Source organism: Euleptes europaea, chromosome 11 (assembly GCF_029931775.1).
Source record: "Euleptes europaea isolate rEulEur1 chromosome 11, rEulEur1.hap1, whole genome shotgun sequence".
Lineage (NCBI taxonomy): Eukaryota > Metazoa > Chordata > Lepidosauria > Squamata > Sphaerodactylidae > Euleptes > Euleptes europaea.
Window position 1 is genome coordinate 29,437,849 of NC_079322.1, and position 18,060 is coordinate 29,455,908.

At 44.1% G+C, this 18,060-nt stretch overlaps 1 protein-coding gene across 1 annotated transcript in view; it reads right to left on the reverse strand.

Moving 5' to 3' along the window:
* Positions 1-648: 648 nt before the first annotated feature.
* DNAJC13 (DnaJ heat shock protein family (Hsp40) member C13) overlaps positions 649-18,060 on the reverse strand; it is a 66,452-nt gene continuing 49,040 nt past the window's right edge. The window contains exons 39-57 of the mRNA XM_056857229.1: positions 17,952-18,026; positions 17,467-17,586; positions 16,846-17,025; positions 16,286-16,453; positions 14,885-14,998; positions 14,237-14,353; positions 12,363-12,540; positions 11,893-11,984; positions 10,066-10,165; positions 9,009-9,083; positions 8,429-8,541; positions 7,260-7,429; positions 6,892-6,934; positions 6,454-6,627; positions 5,419-5,598; positions 4,290-4,430; positions 2,083-2,226; positions 1,745-1,844; positions 649-765 (exon numbers count right to left, since the gene is read on the reverse strand). Of these exons, the coding sequence (XP_056713207.1) occupies positions 668-765; positions 1,745-1,844; positions 2,083-2,226; positions 4,290-4,430; positions 5,419-5,598; positions 6,454-6,627; positions 6,892-6,934; positions 7,260-7,429; positions 8,429-8,541; positions 9,009-9,083; positions 10,066-10,165; positions 11,893-11,984; positions 12,363-12,540; positions 14,237-14,353; positions 14,885-14,998; positions 16,286-16,453; positions 16,846-17,025; positions 17,467-17,586; positions 17,952-18,026 (2,382 nt within the window). The 3' untranslated portion in view covers positions 649-667. The remainder of the gene's footprint in view (positions 766-1,744; positions 1,845-2,082; positions 2,227-4,289; positions 4,431-5,418; positions 5,599-6,453; positions 6,628-6,891; positions 6,935-7,259; positions 7,430-8,428; positions 8,542-9,008; positions 9,084-10,065; positions 10,166-11,892; positions 11,985-12,362; positions 12,541-14,236; positions 14,354-14,884; positions 14,999-16,285; positions 16,454-16,845; positions 17,026-17,466; positions 17,587-17,951; positions 18,027-18,060) is intronic.

The window sequence follows — 18,060 nt, forward strand, 5'->3', positions numbered from 1 at the left end:
TACGGGATAATGTATAGAACATATCACAATTACACTATGCTTTTATATAACGTTATTTTTTTTAAATAGTTTTTTTTTTTTGCTGCACTTTAATTTTTTTTCCAATTTGGTAAAGCAGTTTTATACATACAAATATCTTGTTAGGTCTCGTGAAGGGTAATGTTAATGATTGAGGACACAAGTAAACATCAAGTCAGCCAAGTTCAAGAGGGATGGATCACATCCGACTTGGAGACAAGGAAGGAAGTGTTCTCCTTAGAGAGGGGTGAGAGGATCAAGTGATTTTAGCCCAATTCTTCAAGACTGTAGCTCAACTCCAGTCATGCCAAGTCCATAAGATACAAAAAACTAGGAAAAGTGTTGTTTGATTCACAGTCTTGTAAACAAAAATATAAATGAACAAAAAATGTGCTCACGTACAGCAAGAAAAAAATTCTTCTGTACCCTATTTAAGCTGATCCACAGAGTACTTTCTTCTTATGTTACAATGCGATAGAATTGTGAATTTTTTTTCTAAAAAAAATATATTCATAGAAAAAGGAATAACACTGTCAGGAAACTGGAAAGGCAGGCAAAATTCGTTTCAACTATTTAGGACCAAGGAATGGAGGCCTTCCTTATCACTGGCCAGTCTGCTGTGGAGTCTCTCACAGGTGTTTTATGTCCTTTAACTGGTATCTCCAGCTTCATGGTCCACCGGTGGTGGGACGCTGGGCAGGACAGATGAAGCCCTCCCTGCAGTAAGGTAGCCAGCAACACCAGGACCTGTTTGAGGAAAAGGGGAGGAGGAAAATAATATTTTAGAAGGCGCTCAATGAGCAAGTGAGTGTGTTTCAAGCTGTTCGTTCAGCTCAGACAACCAAGGCGGTTTGACCTCTCTACAGTAAATTAATCTGATTTTAAATCTCTCTAGAATGCATTTAATCAGTTTACTGATCAGGGTTTTTTTGTTCATCATCACTGAAAAGGCACTTTATTAAGGATGTGCATTTTAAACATTGGTATCTTCTTTCAGAAACCAAAATGTGAATCCGGAACAAGTCACTGTTGCAAAAAAACCAAGGCTAGCAATTCTGCAACAGTCTACAACAGATACAAGTTTGCTACAACCGTAGGCCATGCACCTAATTGGCATTTTGTAAGAGGAACGGAGCAAATGCAACATGCACGGAGCAAAGTGGTATCTACCTGCTTTAGAGCGCTAGAGAGAAGTTTAGCAAGCTGCCTGCCAGAGTCAGTTCTAAAGCCCACTTCTGAGATGAAGGGGACTGCTACCAGACAGAAGGGAAGGAGAGGAGATACCTGAGGGAGAAAGAAATCAGAAGCAAGGGAAGTACAGACAGCAAAGCACTTGGAAGCAAAGGTGAAGCACAACTCCGTAGTGTCTGAGAAGGCCTGGAATTGACAGATTGCTTACACCTATAAGCATACTTTCATAAGGTACATTCAGGTCCTTCTGAACTGCAAGTTCAGAATGAAGGCCAGAGGGATGTTAATCTCTCTTATCACCAGGCGATCCCTCACACACTGGTTTTCTTCAGTGATGAAACAGAACCGTGCCAAAGCCCGTTTTACCAGGAGTAGTTTTGAACCTCTTTCGACCCATTTCAAACCTCTCACTCAATGTGTAAAACCCAAGGTGGATGGAAATTAAGGAGTTATTTTAGAGATAGCTGAATAAGGCAGATCACTCAAAACAAAGGGGGAATGGGAAGAAATGCCTGACTTCAGGGGCATTACCAACCTGTGAGGTATCCGGCTGTCTGAGTTTCAGAAATGAACAAGTCATGTTTCTGATCTTTAAAGGCACTCCACACAGAGGAACGAGACAAGATTTCATTTACCTGAAAAACAAGGAAGTCCACGGAAGGGTTTTTTACCTATTTTATTTGCTGTTTATTTACTGCAAGTTGTAGCAAACACTCTCACCTGTTACAAGGGTCAGATGATAGTTTAATTTCATGAGGAGGTGATCTTTTAAGATGCAGGTTTTAAATTCTGTTCTTTGTAAGAGTGAAAATGCAAGAGGGTCTCTTGACATACTTTAAAAAGGAGTTCAGGAGTCTGCCATGGGACGCTTACCTGCTCTCCGTACTGTAGGCTGCGAGTCATAGATTTCAAGGCTTTCACAATTTGAGCTTTTGTGGCTGAAGGGCTTTCCAGATTTTCAAGGCCAATGCCTTCAAGCAGTTTTAGCAGATACAGGACCAGGTCTGCTTTCAATGCCTATAAAAACAGGATTGTAGGCTACTTCATGATTGTCCAGAAAAAGGTAAAGACGCGTGTAAGTCTCTGAACCCAGTGGAGCAGTTATCACCTACCTATGCGGCTTTTCATCTCAAATTAAAATAATAATAATAATTGGTTTTTATACTCCACTTTTCTCTACCTTTAAGGAGTCTCAGAGCAGCTTATAATCGCCTTGCCTTCCCCTCCCCTCCCCACAACAGGCACCTTGTGAGGTAGGTGGGGCTGAGAGAGTTGGGAGAGAACTGACTAGCCCAAGGTCACAGGATTCATGTGTAGGAGTGGAGAAACAAACCCAGATCACCAGATTAGTCTGCCGTTCTTAACCACTACACCACGCTGGCTCTCATAAACATTTTTCAGACTGGTGTGTTAGCAGAACTCATCTGAAGCTCACCTTAATACACAACAGAATTACTATAGGAGGAATTCATTAGCTTTCCAACATTAAAGACAGCTGTTCCAAATTCTGGTCTGGTGCTGTGGACTGTGGTTCTATCAACACATGCACACATACCAGAGGTGGGCAAAACATATATTTTTTATTATCTCTTACATTTCCATCACACCCTCCCTGTCACATAACTCAATTCAGCCTTACACAGGATCCTTAAGTGATCTCCCACCCAGCCACTGATTATGTTGCTGCATGAAGTGATTTCAAACGATTGCATTAATTCGGGGGTCCTCAAACTTTTTAAACGGGGCCAGTTCACTGTCCCTCAAACACTGTTGGGGGCCGGAGGCTCTGCCACTGAGCCACGGCCCCTCCCCAAACACATGCATGCAAACTCGCATGTGAGCACGCACAGACCCAGGATGGGAATGGAACACTTTGCCTGGGTGGAGAAAGAAAGAAAGACAAAGAAAAATAGAAAGTAAAAGAAAGAAAGAAAAAAGAAGGAAAAAGAGAGAGAAAGAGAAAGAAAGAAAATCCCTGCGAGTGGCGAGAGTGCGCACAGCCCGGCCCGCCACCCTCCCCATCCCAGCCTTCCCCTCCACCTCCTGGCCGGCGAACCTGACCCTCTAACCCCGCCCGGCCCCCCTCCTCCTCTGCAGCCGAGGCCCGGCCCGCCTCGCGAGCCTTCGCTCGCCTTTTGCAGAAGGGCTGGGAGCCGAGCCGGGGGGAGGCGGCGCCTGTTCCTGGAAGAGCCCAGCCTGAGAAGTTGGTCACATTCTTGCCCGCACTTCAAGAGCTGAGGCAGATGCACCAACAAACAGGCAGGGAGCGAGTGAGCGAGCGAGGAAGGGGGCCCCGAGGAGGAGGAGCGCGCAGCCCGCCTGCATTAGCTCAGCCCCGAACCACCCTCAGTCTAGGCTGGAGCGCAGTGTGGCTGCAGTGGAGACGCCGGAGCGGGTGGGCAGGAGGCGGAGAAGGACACGGGGAGAGCGGCCGCCCGAGCCCCAGCCGGCCAGCCGCCTGCCTGCCTTTGCAGGCGGAGCGCGGCCGAGCACTTCCTGCCCGCCCCGGCGCGCCTGGGTCTAACTGCCAGCCAGGCAGCGAGCGCCCTTGCCGGGCTCGCCTTGCCTCCCTTCCCCTTCCTCCCCTCCCTCCTTCGGCGAACATGGACAGAGCGGAGGCGGCTCCCCAGGCAGCCGGGACGGACGTCGGCCCCCGCGGCCGCTGACTTCGCCCTGCCGCGCACCCCAGCCCGAGGTCGGGTTTTTTTGGGGGGTTGGGGGGCTGGAGGGTCGTTTGGGGCCGGCGGCTGGCGGATCGCCGCCTCGGATGGGGGCGGGAGGCAGCTTTGAGACAGCGGAGGGGGCTTTTCTCTCCCCTTTTTTACCCCCCCTCCTCCCCAGAAACAAACTTGTGGCTGCAATTTTTTAAAGGGGCCGGGTTCAGGAACCTGAGGGGCCGGATCCGGCCCGCAGGCCGTAGTTTGAGGACCCCTGCATTAATTTTAGGGCTCCTCCTCCACACACACACTCATCCACCCTTCCCAACTGGACTGAAAGAAGCACAAGAAACTCTACTTGGTATGTGTCTAGACAGTAAAACTAAGTGCCACACAATAATGAAAGTCATGAAGCTTGCTTACTTGGGCAACTAAATCATTTTGCTCTTTTTGAAACATTCGATTAAGTGCTTCACAGGCCACCCCAATAGTATCCGGCCGCTTCTTCATTCCATTCATCACAGGGCCAATGGTCTCCAGTGCTGCCATTGAACGAACACAAAGCTGCACAAAAACAAAACAACCCCCCCGGCTTTTGCACCATCTGCGGATTCATAGATGTCACAGTGATGCATACACAAAGGTGAAAAAAAGATCCAGCACAGCAGCCTTGGCGCTACCCACATTATAAGCTGCACCACCCTTGACAAAACACATTCCTAGTGCTTCCATTCAAGGAAGAAGTTTCTTTGCACCTTATTAACTGTTGTACTCAAAACTACATGGGTGTGTTTTAACTGTATTCCATTTTATACTGTACTAACCAGGCTTAACATGCCTGCTGCTTGCTTCGTCCAGAAAATTTAAACCAGGGGTGTCATAGAGGAGGGTGCCGAGTTATTTTCTGTTGTCCCAATGGGTTGAAATTAATCAAAAGAATTTCCGTCTAGATATTAAGAAGAATTTTCTAACCGTTAGAGCAGTTCCTCAGTGGAACAGGCTTCCTCGGGAGGTGGTGAGCTCTCCTTCCCTGGAAGTTTTTAAGAGGCTAGATGGCCATCTGTCAGCAGTGCTGATTCTATGACCTTAGGCAGTTCATGAGAGGGAGGGCATCTTGGCCATCTTCTGGGTATGGAGTAGGGGTCACTGGGTGTGTGTGGAGTAGTTGTGAAATTCCTGCATTGTGCAGGGGGTTGGACTAGATGACCCTGGTGGTCCCTTCCAACTCTATGATTCTATGAAACATACAGCCCCTTGAGAGCTTTTATCTGGCCCGCAGGCCAGACGTCCCCCCCACTGTCAATCTGGGCTGGTCAGGCATGGCCTGGCCTGACCAAGTGACATTTATGTCATATCTGGCCCTCGTAACAATTGAGTTTGACACCCCTGATTTAAATGGTGTCATTAACTATCAGCCCGATGAGCCGAGGCACAGGTGACTGAAGTTCCACAAACAAGCCTCTCAGAAGTCCTCTGTTCTTGGCACAGATATATTTAATCAGTGTGGACTTTAAAATTAATCCCATTCGGGAACAGACCCACGTCCGTGTACCTCGTTGTCAGCCAGTATGTGAATGACGCGCATGGCACTTTTAGGGATGGCGTTGTTCTTGTGATTCATGGCCTGGAGAATCTTGGGAAGATGGCCAAGTGGGGGGACTTGGTCTGCTAGCTGAGGCTGAGCACAAAAGAGGCACACCGTTGCCGTCGTTATGGTTTCTAGAGTTTCCCCCTGTTTCAAAACAAAAACAAACAAAACAGAGCACATCAATGAGATTTCCAGATCTGCAAGAGGCAAAATTGTACAGCACCCCCATGTTTGACTTGTAAAACTGGTTATAATTTAATACCACCCAGAAGTCATACGTATTTAATATCTTAAAATTGTTTGGTAAGCACTTCATAGGCTGGTAAGTGATAAGACAACCTCAGGCTGACTTATCCTTTCCTAAGTAAAGGAGGGGTCCAGAACCCGGATAATCTCTTCTAATTGTTGAATAATTAGTTTTCTGGGGGAAGAAATTTGCATAGAAAAACCAAACCATATCCTCAGAATCTTTGTGTAAGTTGTTTTGTACAGCTTATTATTCACTTGTGCCACTCATGTTGCACTGTGGTTGTGCAAGTGTACACACGTTTGGTGGTCGTTACAGTCCTTGCGTGAAGGAGGAGGAGTTGGATTTTATCTGCCGACTTCCTCTACCTTTTAAGGAGAATCAAGCTGGCTTACAATCTCCTTCCCTTTCCCTCCCCATAACAGACACCCTGTGAGGTAGGTGGGGCTGAGAGCGTTCAGAGAGAACTGTGACTAGCCCAAGGTCACCCAGCTGGCCTCATGTGCAGGAGTTGGGAAACCAAACTGGTTCACCAGATTAGAGTCCGCCACTCATGTGGAAGAGTGGGGAATCAAACTCGGTTCTCCAGATTAGAGTCCACCACTCTTAACCACTACACCACAGCTCTATACAGGCTCATAATGATATACATAACCAGAACTTGGCAGATGACTAAAGCATTTATTCAGCTTTCAAAAATTCAAAACCAGTAGCAACACTAGTCTAAAGTAAAACCAGTGTGTACCACTTACATGTGGGTTGTTCTTCTCCAGTAGTTCAGTGAATTTTTCTAATAGTGCAATGAGAAATTCTCTAGGTTTTCGAAGGACCCAGGCCGGCTGGGCAATAAATATTCTTAGGAAGACTCCCCCAACGGATAATTCTCCTTCTGCTTCGCCATATACCACAGCAAAGTCCTCAGGCAACTGGATCAATCAGAAGGGAAAATGGTTATTCTGGGTGGCTACTACAAGGTGGCAGCTAATGCGATTTGCAGGCCTAATTGCTACAGTTAGGGGGCAAGTTCTGTAGGGTAGTTGCAGATTGTTACAGTAATGGTAAGCCGTGAGTAAAGACCGGTGCAGCTATTTTCTCCACTATCCCAGAGAGAAAACAGCATACAAACACAAAACATGTTCATGTTGGATCTCTCCTGTTAACCTAAGTTAAACACTTAGAAGCTTGTTTACCTTCCAGTTAATATCTGGGTTGTCCCTCTGTAGTTTAAAGTGCCTTTAAAACAGAGAAAAAATCATTAGGGTAACAGTTCATTAACTGGAGTAAAAAGGAACTGCATTTAATAACCCCCCTCTCTAGTACCTGAGATTCAAACCCAAATAGGTGAACAGTGTTTTGGTTGTTTTCAGAATTTTTGATTGATATAGGATATTTGTGTTATTCTACGTGATAATTAAGGATCCATCCCTATGTGGCAACTTCACTTGGCTGAGTACTGAAGGATTCTCAGCTGCATTTTTTTCAGGCTTTTACATTCCATTAAGTTTGATCAGGAATCTAGCTACACAAAACAAATTATTTTACTACGATTGAGACTTACTCTAGCATCATTTCACGAACAGTGGTGGATACTTTCTCCCTAGAGTTGTCATTCCATATTAACTCGGGATTTTCGTGTGTTCCTTCGAAAATATGAACAGCAGCTTCAGGATTATCTCTCATGGCATCCATAAACACGCCAGGCAGAAACTTCATAAGGATAATCCTAACCTAAAGATTTAGATTGCAGAAATACAATAAAACAAGGCTATGAGCACTGTGGCAAAATCTGCAAATAAATGTGCCCAATTAAATAAGCAAAAGCACTGAAAAATAGTTTTGAAAGAAATTTCAGTTCTCTCCAGGAGACAGAACTATGTTGGGGATACCTCCACATGGAAAAACCATTATTATGGAAATGACCCATGTTACAAAAATAAAAAAATCCTCAGATTTGCAATAACCTCCTCTGAATCAACTGAACACTAAAAATAGGCTTTTCCAGACAGAAATTTCTTCACACCCCAGGCAGGGTCTTCATGGAGTTTATTTAAAGCCACCACCTAGTTGAGGTTGTTCATTTGTAGCAACATATAGTGGTTGGATCCAAAGGTGCCCACCTGTGTGAAGTAGGGTTGCCAGGTCCCTCTTCACCACCGGCGGGAGGTTTTTGGGGTGGAGCCTGAGGAGGGCAGGGTTTGGGGAGGGACTTCAATGCCATAGAGTCCAAATGTCAAAGCAGCCATTTTTTCCAGGTGAACTGATCTCTTATCGCCTGGAGTTCAGTTGTAATAGCAAGAGATCTCCAGCTAGTACCTGGAGGTTGGTATCCCTAGTGTAAAAGTGTCTTATGCTCACAGGACACAGCTGTTTCACTCCTGTGCTAATAAGTTGGGTGGGCAAAATGAATCTAAATCAAAAGATGTACTCTACTTACACAAGTAGGAGCATCAGTACAGCTGCAGAACCTACCTGCTATAGCGCTGCATAAACTTCTTTGCATATGTTTACAGCACAGCAGGAGCAGCTGCGGCTCCTTCCACTCACAGTTCTTTGGATCCAACCCATACATCTACTCCTAATGATACCACAGGCAGCCTTTTTGATAAGGGAGCGGCAAGTCCAAGCCAAACCACAAGGCTACATTCCAGCATGCAGTAGGGTATGCTCTCAGCCCCTTGTACCTGGAGTGCTGGTTCAACAGCCATACAGGAAACTACTCTCTCTCACCTTTGGACCCACCAGCTTATCTGCTGTCATTTTGGCAAAGAGCTCTGCGGTCTGAGATCGGACTTGTGGGTGGGTTGAGTTGCAGAACATGTCAAGTAAGTAGATTAAAGCGCCTGGAAAAGGACAGAACGGCAATTGGCTCTTCCAGTCACAGCAAGTTTGCAGACATGCTGGATGCAACAAGAATCACGTAACATCTTATATTAATGTACAGACATGTGGGGCACGTTTCTATAGTGCTCCGATGGCAACAATAGTGCCCCATGACCATGGTGGTGTTTTCACATTCTGCAGCTTGCCTGGCTGACACACAGCTCTCCCCTCCCCTACTTTGTTTCCTTTCGTTGATCCTTCTTAATCCCCTGAAGGAAGACTGGATTGTGAATTCCGAAGGAGGATATACAATTTAATTTCAGGGGCTTCTTCCCTTCTTCATGATTTCCTATCACCCGGATAACATAACTGGTGTTTTATGTATGCACATTATTTCTCTTTTCAATTATTAATGTTAAACATAACAGAAAATATCAATGAACTCCTGATTAAAAACAGTAAGAAGAAGTAACAAACGCCACTGTACCTTTTGCCATCGCCTCCTTAACAATTTTGGTACTAGACGTCAAAGCATACAGAGTTTCAAGAACAAGCTGCCGACCTGCCAAGATTAAGCAACTCTTAGTAAAGCCCAAAATTTAAATCTACTTATCAGGGAGGAATTCAACACTAGACACAACAAGGCACGGAGTAGACTTGCGGGGAGTGCTCCAGTTCAAGAACTGGAGCATAAAGCTTCCATGGAGTTTAGGTCCACAGACGTACACTTCTAATTTGCAACAGTATTTATCACTATTTCTTATTGAGTTAATTCTATGTGTTATAGAGCTGACCTGCAATCTAAGAGTTAAAGCTGACACTTTTTGCATAGATTTGGATGTGTAGCATAGCTGAAGAAGTCTTAATGTATGGTGCTGAATTACTGATCAACCCATTTCTCACTGTCCAATAATTCATAACATTTCTTGTGTTATCTTTAGGTTATACCCACCCAATAGCTACTGTGCAGGAGTAACACCATTAATATTGGTGGGGAACAGTAGCAAACAGCACCCTTTAAGCCGCACTCTCTATCCTTTGTGATGCCTGCAGCCCTGAGGAGATGTCAGGACATTGTTCACAACAAAGGCTAGCAGGTCTTAGTCCTCTGCCTCTGTTTTGAATGCCAAGACTAAGCCCTGAAGCACAAAAACTATTATGAGTGCTACTGACCATCAGCAGATCCTGATCCATCGTCAGCAAATAACCATCATTAATCCCACAGATCTGTGATTGGGGTGCAAGACTTTAGGATTACAGACCATGGTTTCGAAACGGGCTTGAATCCAAAAACATTGCCCTGAGGAACTGGGCTCATAATCCTATGTAAACTTACATAGGAGTAAGTCCTACTGACCTTACTTCTCCATAAACCTGCACAGATTGGCCTATAAGAATTAAGAGTTATTGTGCTACTTAAGACAGAAATGTTTGATATCTGCACGGTTTTCCTTGTGAGTATTTTTAACAAGAAGTGTTCAACATTTATTTCTATTGCAGACCGCGCTTTTGTCATTGAGTGGGTCAACATAAGTTCCACGTACTTGAAGGCAGCGAGTGCAGAAGGGCCAGTAAGTTGGAAAGAACCATTGCCTCTGCAATATTGTTCACACATTCTTGGTTACTAGTGACTATGTTCACCACCTGTGGGAAGGAAGAGGGACAAGATTAACAACAGCTAAGCTTGAACTGGCAGCTTGCCTCTTCTATAAACTCCTTCAAGGCAATATCAGGCTGGCCTGCCATGCAGAACATTCACTGGCCACAGTGGGCTACTTCATCCCTTCTTCTCCCCTCTGGACACTGGCATTCTTTTGAGCTCCTCCCAACTGCTACAGTTAAGGGGCAAGTTCTGTAGGGTAGCCCCTTCGTTCAGAACGTCCTCCTTCTTGATGCTTCCCTGGAGACAACCTTACTTCTTTTTAGGCAATAGGTCAAAACATTGCTCTTTACCTAGGCTTTTAATAAAAGTTCCACGTTATTTAGCTTTCTTATGGTCAGCTCCTAGACTGAGGACTGTTTTATCATCATGCCTTCAAAAGTTAAATTTTATGTGCTGTCATGTCCTGGTTTGGTTGTAACAGCTTTATTGCCATGTTTTTATTTGCGTTCTTTAATTTTTTCTTAGTTGATTTTGTTTTTTATTGGCTTTACTGTTGTTTTCTTTGTTCTACTTTACTGGTTTGGTTGTGAGACACAAGCAGGTGTGGAGAGGTAGCACACACATTTTCTGAATCATATATAACACATTAAAGAGATTTGGCCCCATTTACCTCAGCTATAAATCTCAGTGCTCATTTCCCTTAGCTCTTCTGGTTATATTATTAATGCTGGTATTAAATGGTAAAGGTAGTCCCCTTACCAGCGTAGTATAGTGGTTAAGAGCGGTGGACTCTAATCTGGAGAATCAGGTTTGATTCCCCACTCGTCCCCATGAAGCCTGCTGGGTGACCTTGAGCCAGTCACAGTTCTCTCCGAACTCTCTCAGCCCCACCTACCTCATAAGGTGCCTATTGTGGGGAAAGGAAGGGAAGGTGATTGTAAGCTGCTTTGAGACTCCTTTCAGTAGAGAAAAGCAGGGTATAAAATTCTCCTCCTCCTGTGCAAGCACCAGGTCATTACTGATCCATGGGGTGATGTCATATCACAAATTTACTAGGCAGACTGTGTTTACGGGGTAGTTTGCCACTGCCTTCCCCAGTTATCTATACTTTACCACCAGCAAGCTGGGTACTCATTTTACCAAAGGATGGAAGGCTTCTGTTGGGCTCAAACTCTGGTTGTGAGCAGAGCTTGGACTGCAGTACTAAAGCTTACCACTCTGCGCCACGGGGCTCCTTAATGCTGGTATTAAATGGAATTAAATACAGCCAGTGTGGTGTAGTGATTAAGAGCGGCATACTATAAACTGAAGAACCAGGTTTGTTTCCCCACTCCTCCACATGAAGGTGACCGTGGGCCCGTCACAGTTCTCTCAGAACTTTCTCAACCCATGTGGAGGCAAGCAATGGCAAACCACCTCCGAACATCTCTTGCCTTGAAAACCCCAAGGGGTCACCATAAGTCAGCTGTGACTTGACAACATGTGCACACACACACACACATACCCATTAAATGGAGGGCATAGGAACTAACGTCACTGAGAATGTGAAGTCTGTTCGTTATTTTAATGGTAATCAAGAGAAGAATCCTGACACTCCTTTTACAGAGAGCACATGAAGGATGTAGTGGTGCATAGATCACCATATCCAATTTTGATGTCTCTGGCCATTCAGGAAGTGAACTTCACCCTAGTCTACCTACACAATGCATTCAAGAAGTATCTGGTCAACCCTGTAATACAGCGAGCAACTTTCAATATTTTTTGTTACCTCCAGAGCCAGCTGTTGTACTTGACCAGCTCCGTGGACACGCAGCAGGGAGAATATTAACTTAAAGTGTCCTATGCATTCACACTCTGAACCTACATGAAGAAAAGGGATGCAACAAGAGAGGTAAAATCAACAAAATGAGTGAAATGTGTTTTTTAGCAAAGGAAACAGTACCTTTAAAGATCTATCTGGAAACACTTTGAATAATAGCTGTTTTGGTGTGATTATATTCTTCAGTACAGTGATCCTGTGATTATATTCTTCAGTACAGTGATCCTGCTGGTGCTCAGCTTGTTGTTCCTGTTCCCAGCCCTCTTGGTCTGTGGTCCAAAGTCTTATCCTCGACACTGGCTAAATAATAATTCTGGCAGGTGACTACAGTCACGTGCCTTCCCTCTCACTGTTTTGTCACTTGCTCACTAAGTGCTATGTCAGCCAAAGGGCAGTGACTTAAGATGAATGTCACTTACCTGGGTTATGTTTTATTACATTCCTCAGAGCCTCCAAAGCCATTTCAACCCTTTTCAGCCTCTCTCCATGTTGGTTAGACTCTACTTTCCCAGTCTGAGTGATAGCCATCAGTGTATGAAGGTATTGTGCTTGTGAGCCTATATAATCTAAAAGGCTTGCAGCAAATGCTTTAGGAAGCTGCAGGGAAAGAACACAATATAATTCAGTAAAATTACCTGTTAGCATTTTAAAGATTTAAAATTCAGTGATAAAATCGAATCTTGAGTCAGGATTGAGTACTAAAAAATTTTCCAGCTTCAAAAAACAGGTTGTTCTTCGACCAAAATCCTATCTACCAGATTAGAACATAATACTTTAAACAGACCAACATACTTTGAATAGCAGTCAAGGAAATTCTATAATATGTGGTTATTCTATCCTAAATCTCTAAGATTCAAATGCTGGACTACAATCACAAAGGAACACATGACAAGAGAAAATGGAGACACATCTCCTGAAAGCATGCACAGTGCTAATAAATCAACCGTGTACACTTTCTTTGCATTCAGACTTCATGATAAACTGCAGTTGATATAGCCATGGTTTAAAGAAACTCCAGTTCAGTGTATTATGAATGCAGGGTGTCTAAAGTGTGATTTGTTGGTAGTTGCTAAACTGAGATTTTAAACTAGGGTTTACACCTGGCTTGTTAACCATGATTTGCACTACCCATGATGTGCTGTGAGATCTGAATGCAGAAAAGTGTTTGCTCTGTAATATTTATTTAATTTAAAACATTTTTATGCTGCCTTCCCACTTGATCAGGGTCAACAAGGCAGCGGACATTAAAACATTTGAGCAATTAAGATACAGTTTAAAATTTTACAAGAAATCAATTAAAAACAATGATCACCTCTCCCACTATCCTGCATAGAGGGAAGCACATACTAACAGGAAACCAGCAACCGTCTGCTACAGAGGGCACTTTCTAAGGACACTCCATCCCCCGCCCCTTCACTCTGCCTTTTCTCCACATACCCCAGCAAGTAATGATTCATCAAGAAAAGTGTCCCTCAGAGTTAAAACTAAAGGAAATTTAAAACGCAGCCAGAAACAAGAAAGAAGGGGTGCTGGAGGGGAACTATAAATGACCTGTTTTATTTAAGAGTACAGTTTAGGGGACACAGTGAAGTAGTTCCATAGGGATAGGGAATCACAGAATCATAGAGTTGGAAGGGGCCATACAGGCCATCTAGTCCAACCCCCTGCTCAATGCAGGTTCAGCCGAGAGCATCCCTGACAAGTGCTTGTCCAGCCTCTGCTTAAAGACTGCCAGTGAGGAGGGGAGCTCACCACCTCACTGAAGACAGCTGATAGTAAGAGAGAAAGGGGAGGTGAGGACTCTATACACAATTTGTTTTTGTTTGAGAGTTTCATGTCTGGTTCAGTAAAGCAGCTAAACAGGAAAGGGGAGAATCAGGCTTGTCTTGCCCTGGACTTCTTCCTCGCAACCCCCACCCCCATTTCCCTTCTCATTTATTGCAGCCAGTATCCAACAGGCTGCATAAAAAGTCACCTGAAAGTGCAAGGCAGCTAAGGATTGCGCTTGGGAAACAGGAAAGTAGGCCAGCGGCAAACCAAATGGCATTATGAGCACACAGTGGTCTGTTATGTACATCTGGCAGACTAACCAGGGTTTGTTCAAAACACTGGCTTTAAGCAAGCCACAGCTGACTGAAATTCAGCTGAATTTCAACTGAAAATTCAGGCAGAGATGTTTCAGTCACTGACAAATACTTCATGTTGGTATGCCCTAACTGGCTATTAAAATGTTACTTTAAAAAACCCCACCATTAAAGGTTTCAATCCACCAGTAGCAAAAGCAGAACCTCACCTCTAGCTGGAATGTGGGAACTTCATTGTACACTCTAACGAAAATCTCTCCCACAATAAGTTCTTTCGCGTGATCACTGAAGACAAATTCTGACCCGTAACTTTTGTCACAGTCACCCTTCAGGGGGGGAAAGTTTAGATTAGCATATTTACATAATAAATTACACACAGAAATAACACTCTGCAGCTGCCTAGAGGGGAGAAACAATGTGAAATGGCCCAACACAAAAGCTGCAGAATCCTTTAGATAAATACACAAACCCTTAAAGTTTTAGAATATAGCCGTGTTTGCAGCCACAAGTATGTCTGTAGACCAATTTGGAGTATGACAGTCAGGACAGAATTTGGCTAAGAATTCCAGCTCTCACTTCCTGGACTTCTTTGCAGCAAAGGCTGAAAATGTGGGCAAAGGAAACCAAAAAGAGAGACGTCCAGTGCTTACAGTGGATACTGCTTCTGTCCTTTCCTGCACAACACTTGTAAGAGGTACTGTTTGGAGTTAGGCTTAAAATATTTAAGCTGCACCACCTCTGTAAATATTTGCTTACTTATTCTGATAAAGAACAGTAGGCTTGCATGCCACTTCTTAGAGTACCTGCCTCAGCCTCTCCCAACTAGCCAACCTGACCATTTTAAAAAAAAGTCTCACTCTTTTTATCATGCTTTCCTGTTGAGATTCCAGGAACTCAAGGAGCTCTACTCTCGTCCGATTGTTCCAAATCAAGTAAGGGCTCTCCATGTTGCTGTTGAGCATCTTCAAAATCTAGGGGGAAAGGTTAAGGACAAAGATTTAGCTCAAAATAACTTCCATTTCTTTCCACAGGTGCTTCCTTCAGTCATTGTAATACTTCCTTAACGCTACTTCAGGAACACTGTAGATCATCTAGCTCTCTCACACCCCAATCTGGTGTTTAATCCTTAACCTGCATATGCTTTTCTTAATTTAAAAATCTAGCACTGATTTAGGTTGGCCCCATCATGAACCTACTGCCCCAGAAGCCTCTGCTTCACAGTTCTGGTATGCACCAAGCTGTTGTGAATACTGTCTTTCTATATATCAGCTCTCCATATTTGTTTTCTTCCATACTGCCAGTAACGTCCAGATCTGCTCAAGCTAGGACCTGAGAGAGACAAGTTCAAATTCCCCCCTCAGCTATGAAGTGCACCAGGAGGTCGTGGGTGTCACTCTCAGGCTGATCTATCTCAAAGGGTTGTTATGAGGGCAAAACGGAGTGGGAGAACCATGCCAGTAAACCAGGATTAAAGAGGAGGGGGAGGAGGAGAACAGTTGGGTTTTTATATGCTGACTTGCTCTACCACTTAAGGGAGAATCAAACCAGCTTACAATCACCTTCCCTTCCCTTCCCGTCAGGTAGATGGGGCTGACAGAATGTGACTTGCCCAAGGTCACCCAGCTGGCTTCATGTGTAGGAGTGGGGAAACAAATCCAGTTCACCAGATTAGCCTCCGCCACTCATGTGGAGGAGTGGGGAATCAAACCCGGTTCTCCAGATCAGACTCCACCGCTTCAAACCACCGCTCTTAACCACTATACCACATTACACCATCACAAAGAACAGTGGTTATGTAGAACGCAAACATAGTGGGGGCCAAAGCAACAGTTCGCCACACAGAGTAGTCAAGCTCTCAAAGTTATCTTTGGTAGCTTTAACATGGCGTCTGAATTGTGTGATAGCCATTAGTACTAGAGACAGTACCTCTGTTAGCCCCGTGGCCCAAGAAGAAAAAAATGCTGAGCTATAAATTGTCAGAAGAAATCTACAGATCTCTGCCACACTCCCATATCTTGTTTAAAAATTCCATTAGTTATCATACTGAGAACTGAAGGTTCTCACAAATGCTTCTGTCAAATATTCTCAGTGTCCAGTGAATTAATGGCTAAGAAATGTCCTTCCATATTTCCATTGCTCAGTCTATTCTATTGAGAGCTCACATGCTCTCCGTCTATGGAGCACAAACTCTTCTGTAACCCTAACCACTGAAGAAAAGCAGACAAGTATTCATATGAACATTAAACACTGGTGTGTACCTCAGTAGGACTAACCACTGCCAGCTTCCTTGCAATGTAAGGAGTAAGCATGCTTGCAAGACTTTTTCTGATGGTTGGATTTTCAGGTGTCGCTTGTTCTCCAGGAAGATATCCTCCAAGACGGCTCAAAGCAAGGAGGCCAAGCTTGGCAAGGCTATTGGCTACTTCCTGTTAATTGAAAACAGTGATTCAATCCTACACTTATGTTACTTGAGTTGTAACACATATATTACTTCTGTTTTCACAAGACTGCAGTCCATTCGGACATGCACAGAGTATGCATAAGCAAACATAATTCATCTTGAAAATACTGCTTAAGCTATTGTCGAAGGCTTTCACGGTCAGAGTTCATTGGTTCTTGTAGGTTATCCGGGCTGTGTAACCGTGGTCTTGGAATTTTCTTTCCTGACGTTTCGCCAGCAACTGTGGCAGGCATCTTCAGAGTAGTAACACTGAAGGACAGTGTCTCTGCTTAAGCTGTTCAAATGAGGTTATTCAGGATACCTGTCGCCATACCTTAAATTTGTTTTCACTATCCATTAGGAGTTCTCTAATATTACCTGCTGATTGGAATCTTCACTCTTCTGAATACCACTCTCTTCCAGCGTATAATCATAGTTGAAGAGGTAGCCAAGTAAATACCACAGAACTCCAGCTCCAAAGAGATGTGTCTGCAGCAAGTAATCCACTGCAAACGAGCTGACGCATTCTACTCCCAGGGAAGCCACACGTGGAATGTTCTAAAGCAGGAGGGGAAAATAATGGCTTTGAATGGCGAGTGAGAAATGCCGAAGCCCAACTGGAATAAGGCAAATGATATTTTAGTCTAAACTGCAGATTGCAGCTCTTGCGCGTGATCCTAAGGGTACACAGAACTTGCCTTTAGTTTTCTGAATGTACTGTTCTAACGAAGTCATGCTGGATTGTAGTGTAAGTGAATAAATTAGCTCCTAAAGTTGGAGATCAGCAGCTTCAGTAAAATAAAGTTCTGCTGCGTATGCAAAACAAGAAGTGTTTTCTACGCATCCAGGCAAGATGATGCCTAATTTGAATTAGAGTCCTAACAGGATGCAACTGTTACAATCTGATGCATCTATCTAATGGACATTTGAAGTCCCATTCTAACCACACAGAGTAGAAGCTAGGAAAAGTGCCAACACAGAAGCCTCAGAAGAGCTTACTTTGCCATAATACAGCACTCGACAGAGGTCCTTGATGATATTGGGCATTTCAGTAATTTTCTCTCTGCAGTCTTCAAACTGAGCTGCCACGCTGTAACACTTACTTATATGTCCACACACCTAAGGAGAGAATAAAAACTTTTGTAACCCACAAGGAATTGTGCTGCACTAGGTAACACTGGACATAGCAAATCCACCTTCCATAGAAGTAAAAAACCAAGGCAGATTTGCAGTGGGCTTACCATCCATTGCCCCTGGGAAGAATTAATATTATGCCTTCATGAAGTGTCTAATGTTACAGTAAGCAAGAAGCAGTAATTCCCATTTGATGAACAACTGATCCTTAAAGAGCCATAAACCCAGCAGCATCCAGCAGGTCTATGAGATACAACATATATGAACCTGGACTCCCACATATGGGTTCTATTTCAGCTCATACACATACAGGTCGCATCCTTCATGACAAGGATTTCTTTCACGCTTACCTGGACTGACATATCATCTGGCTTACTAGAGCGTGTCAGGACTGCAACACACCGATTAAATGCCTCTTGCAAAACCTGTGGGGACAGACATTTCTTCAGCAGGTTGCCA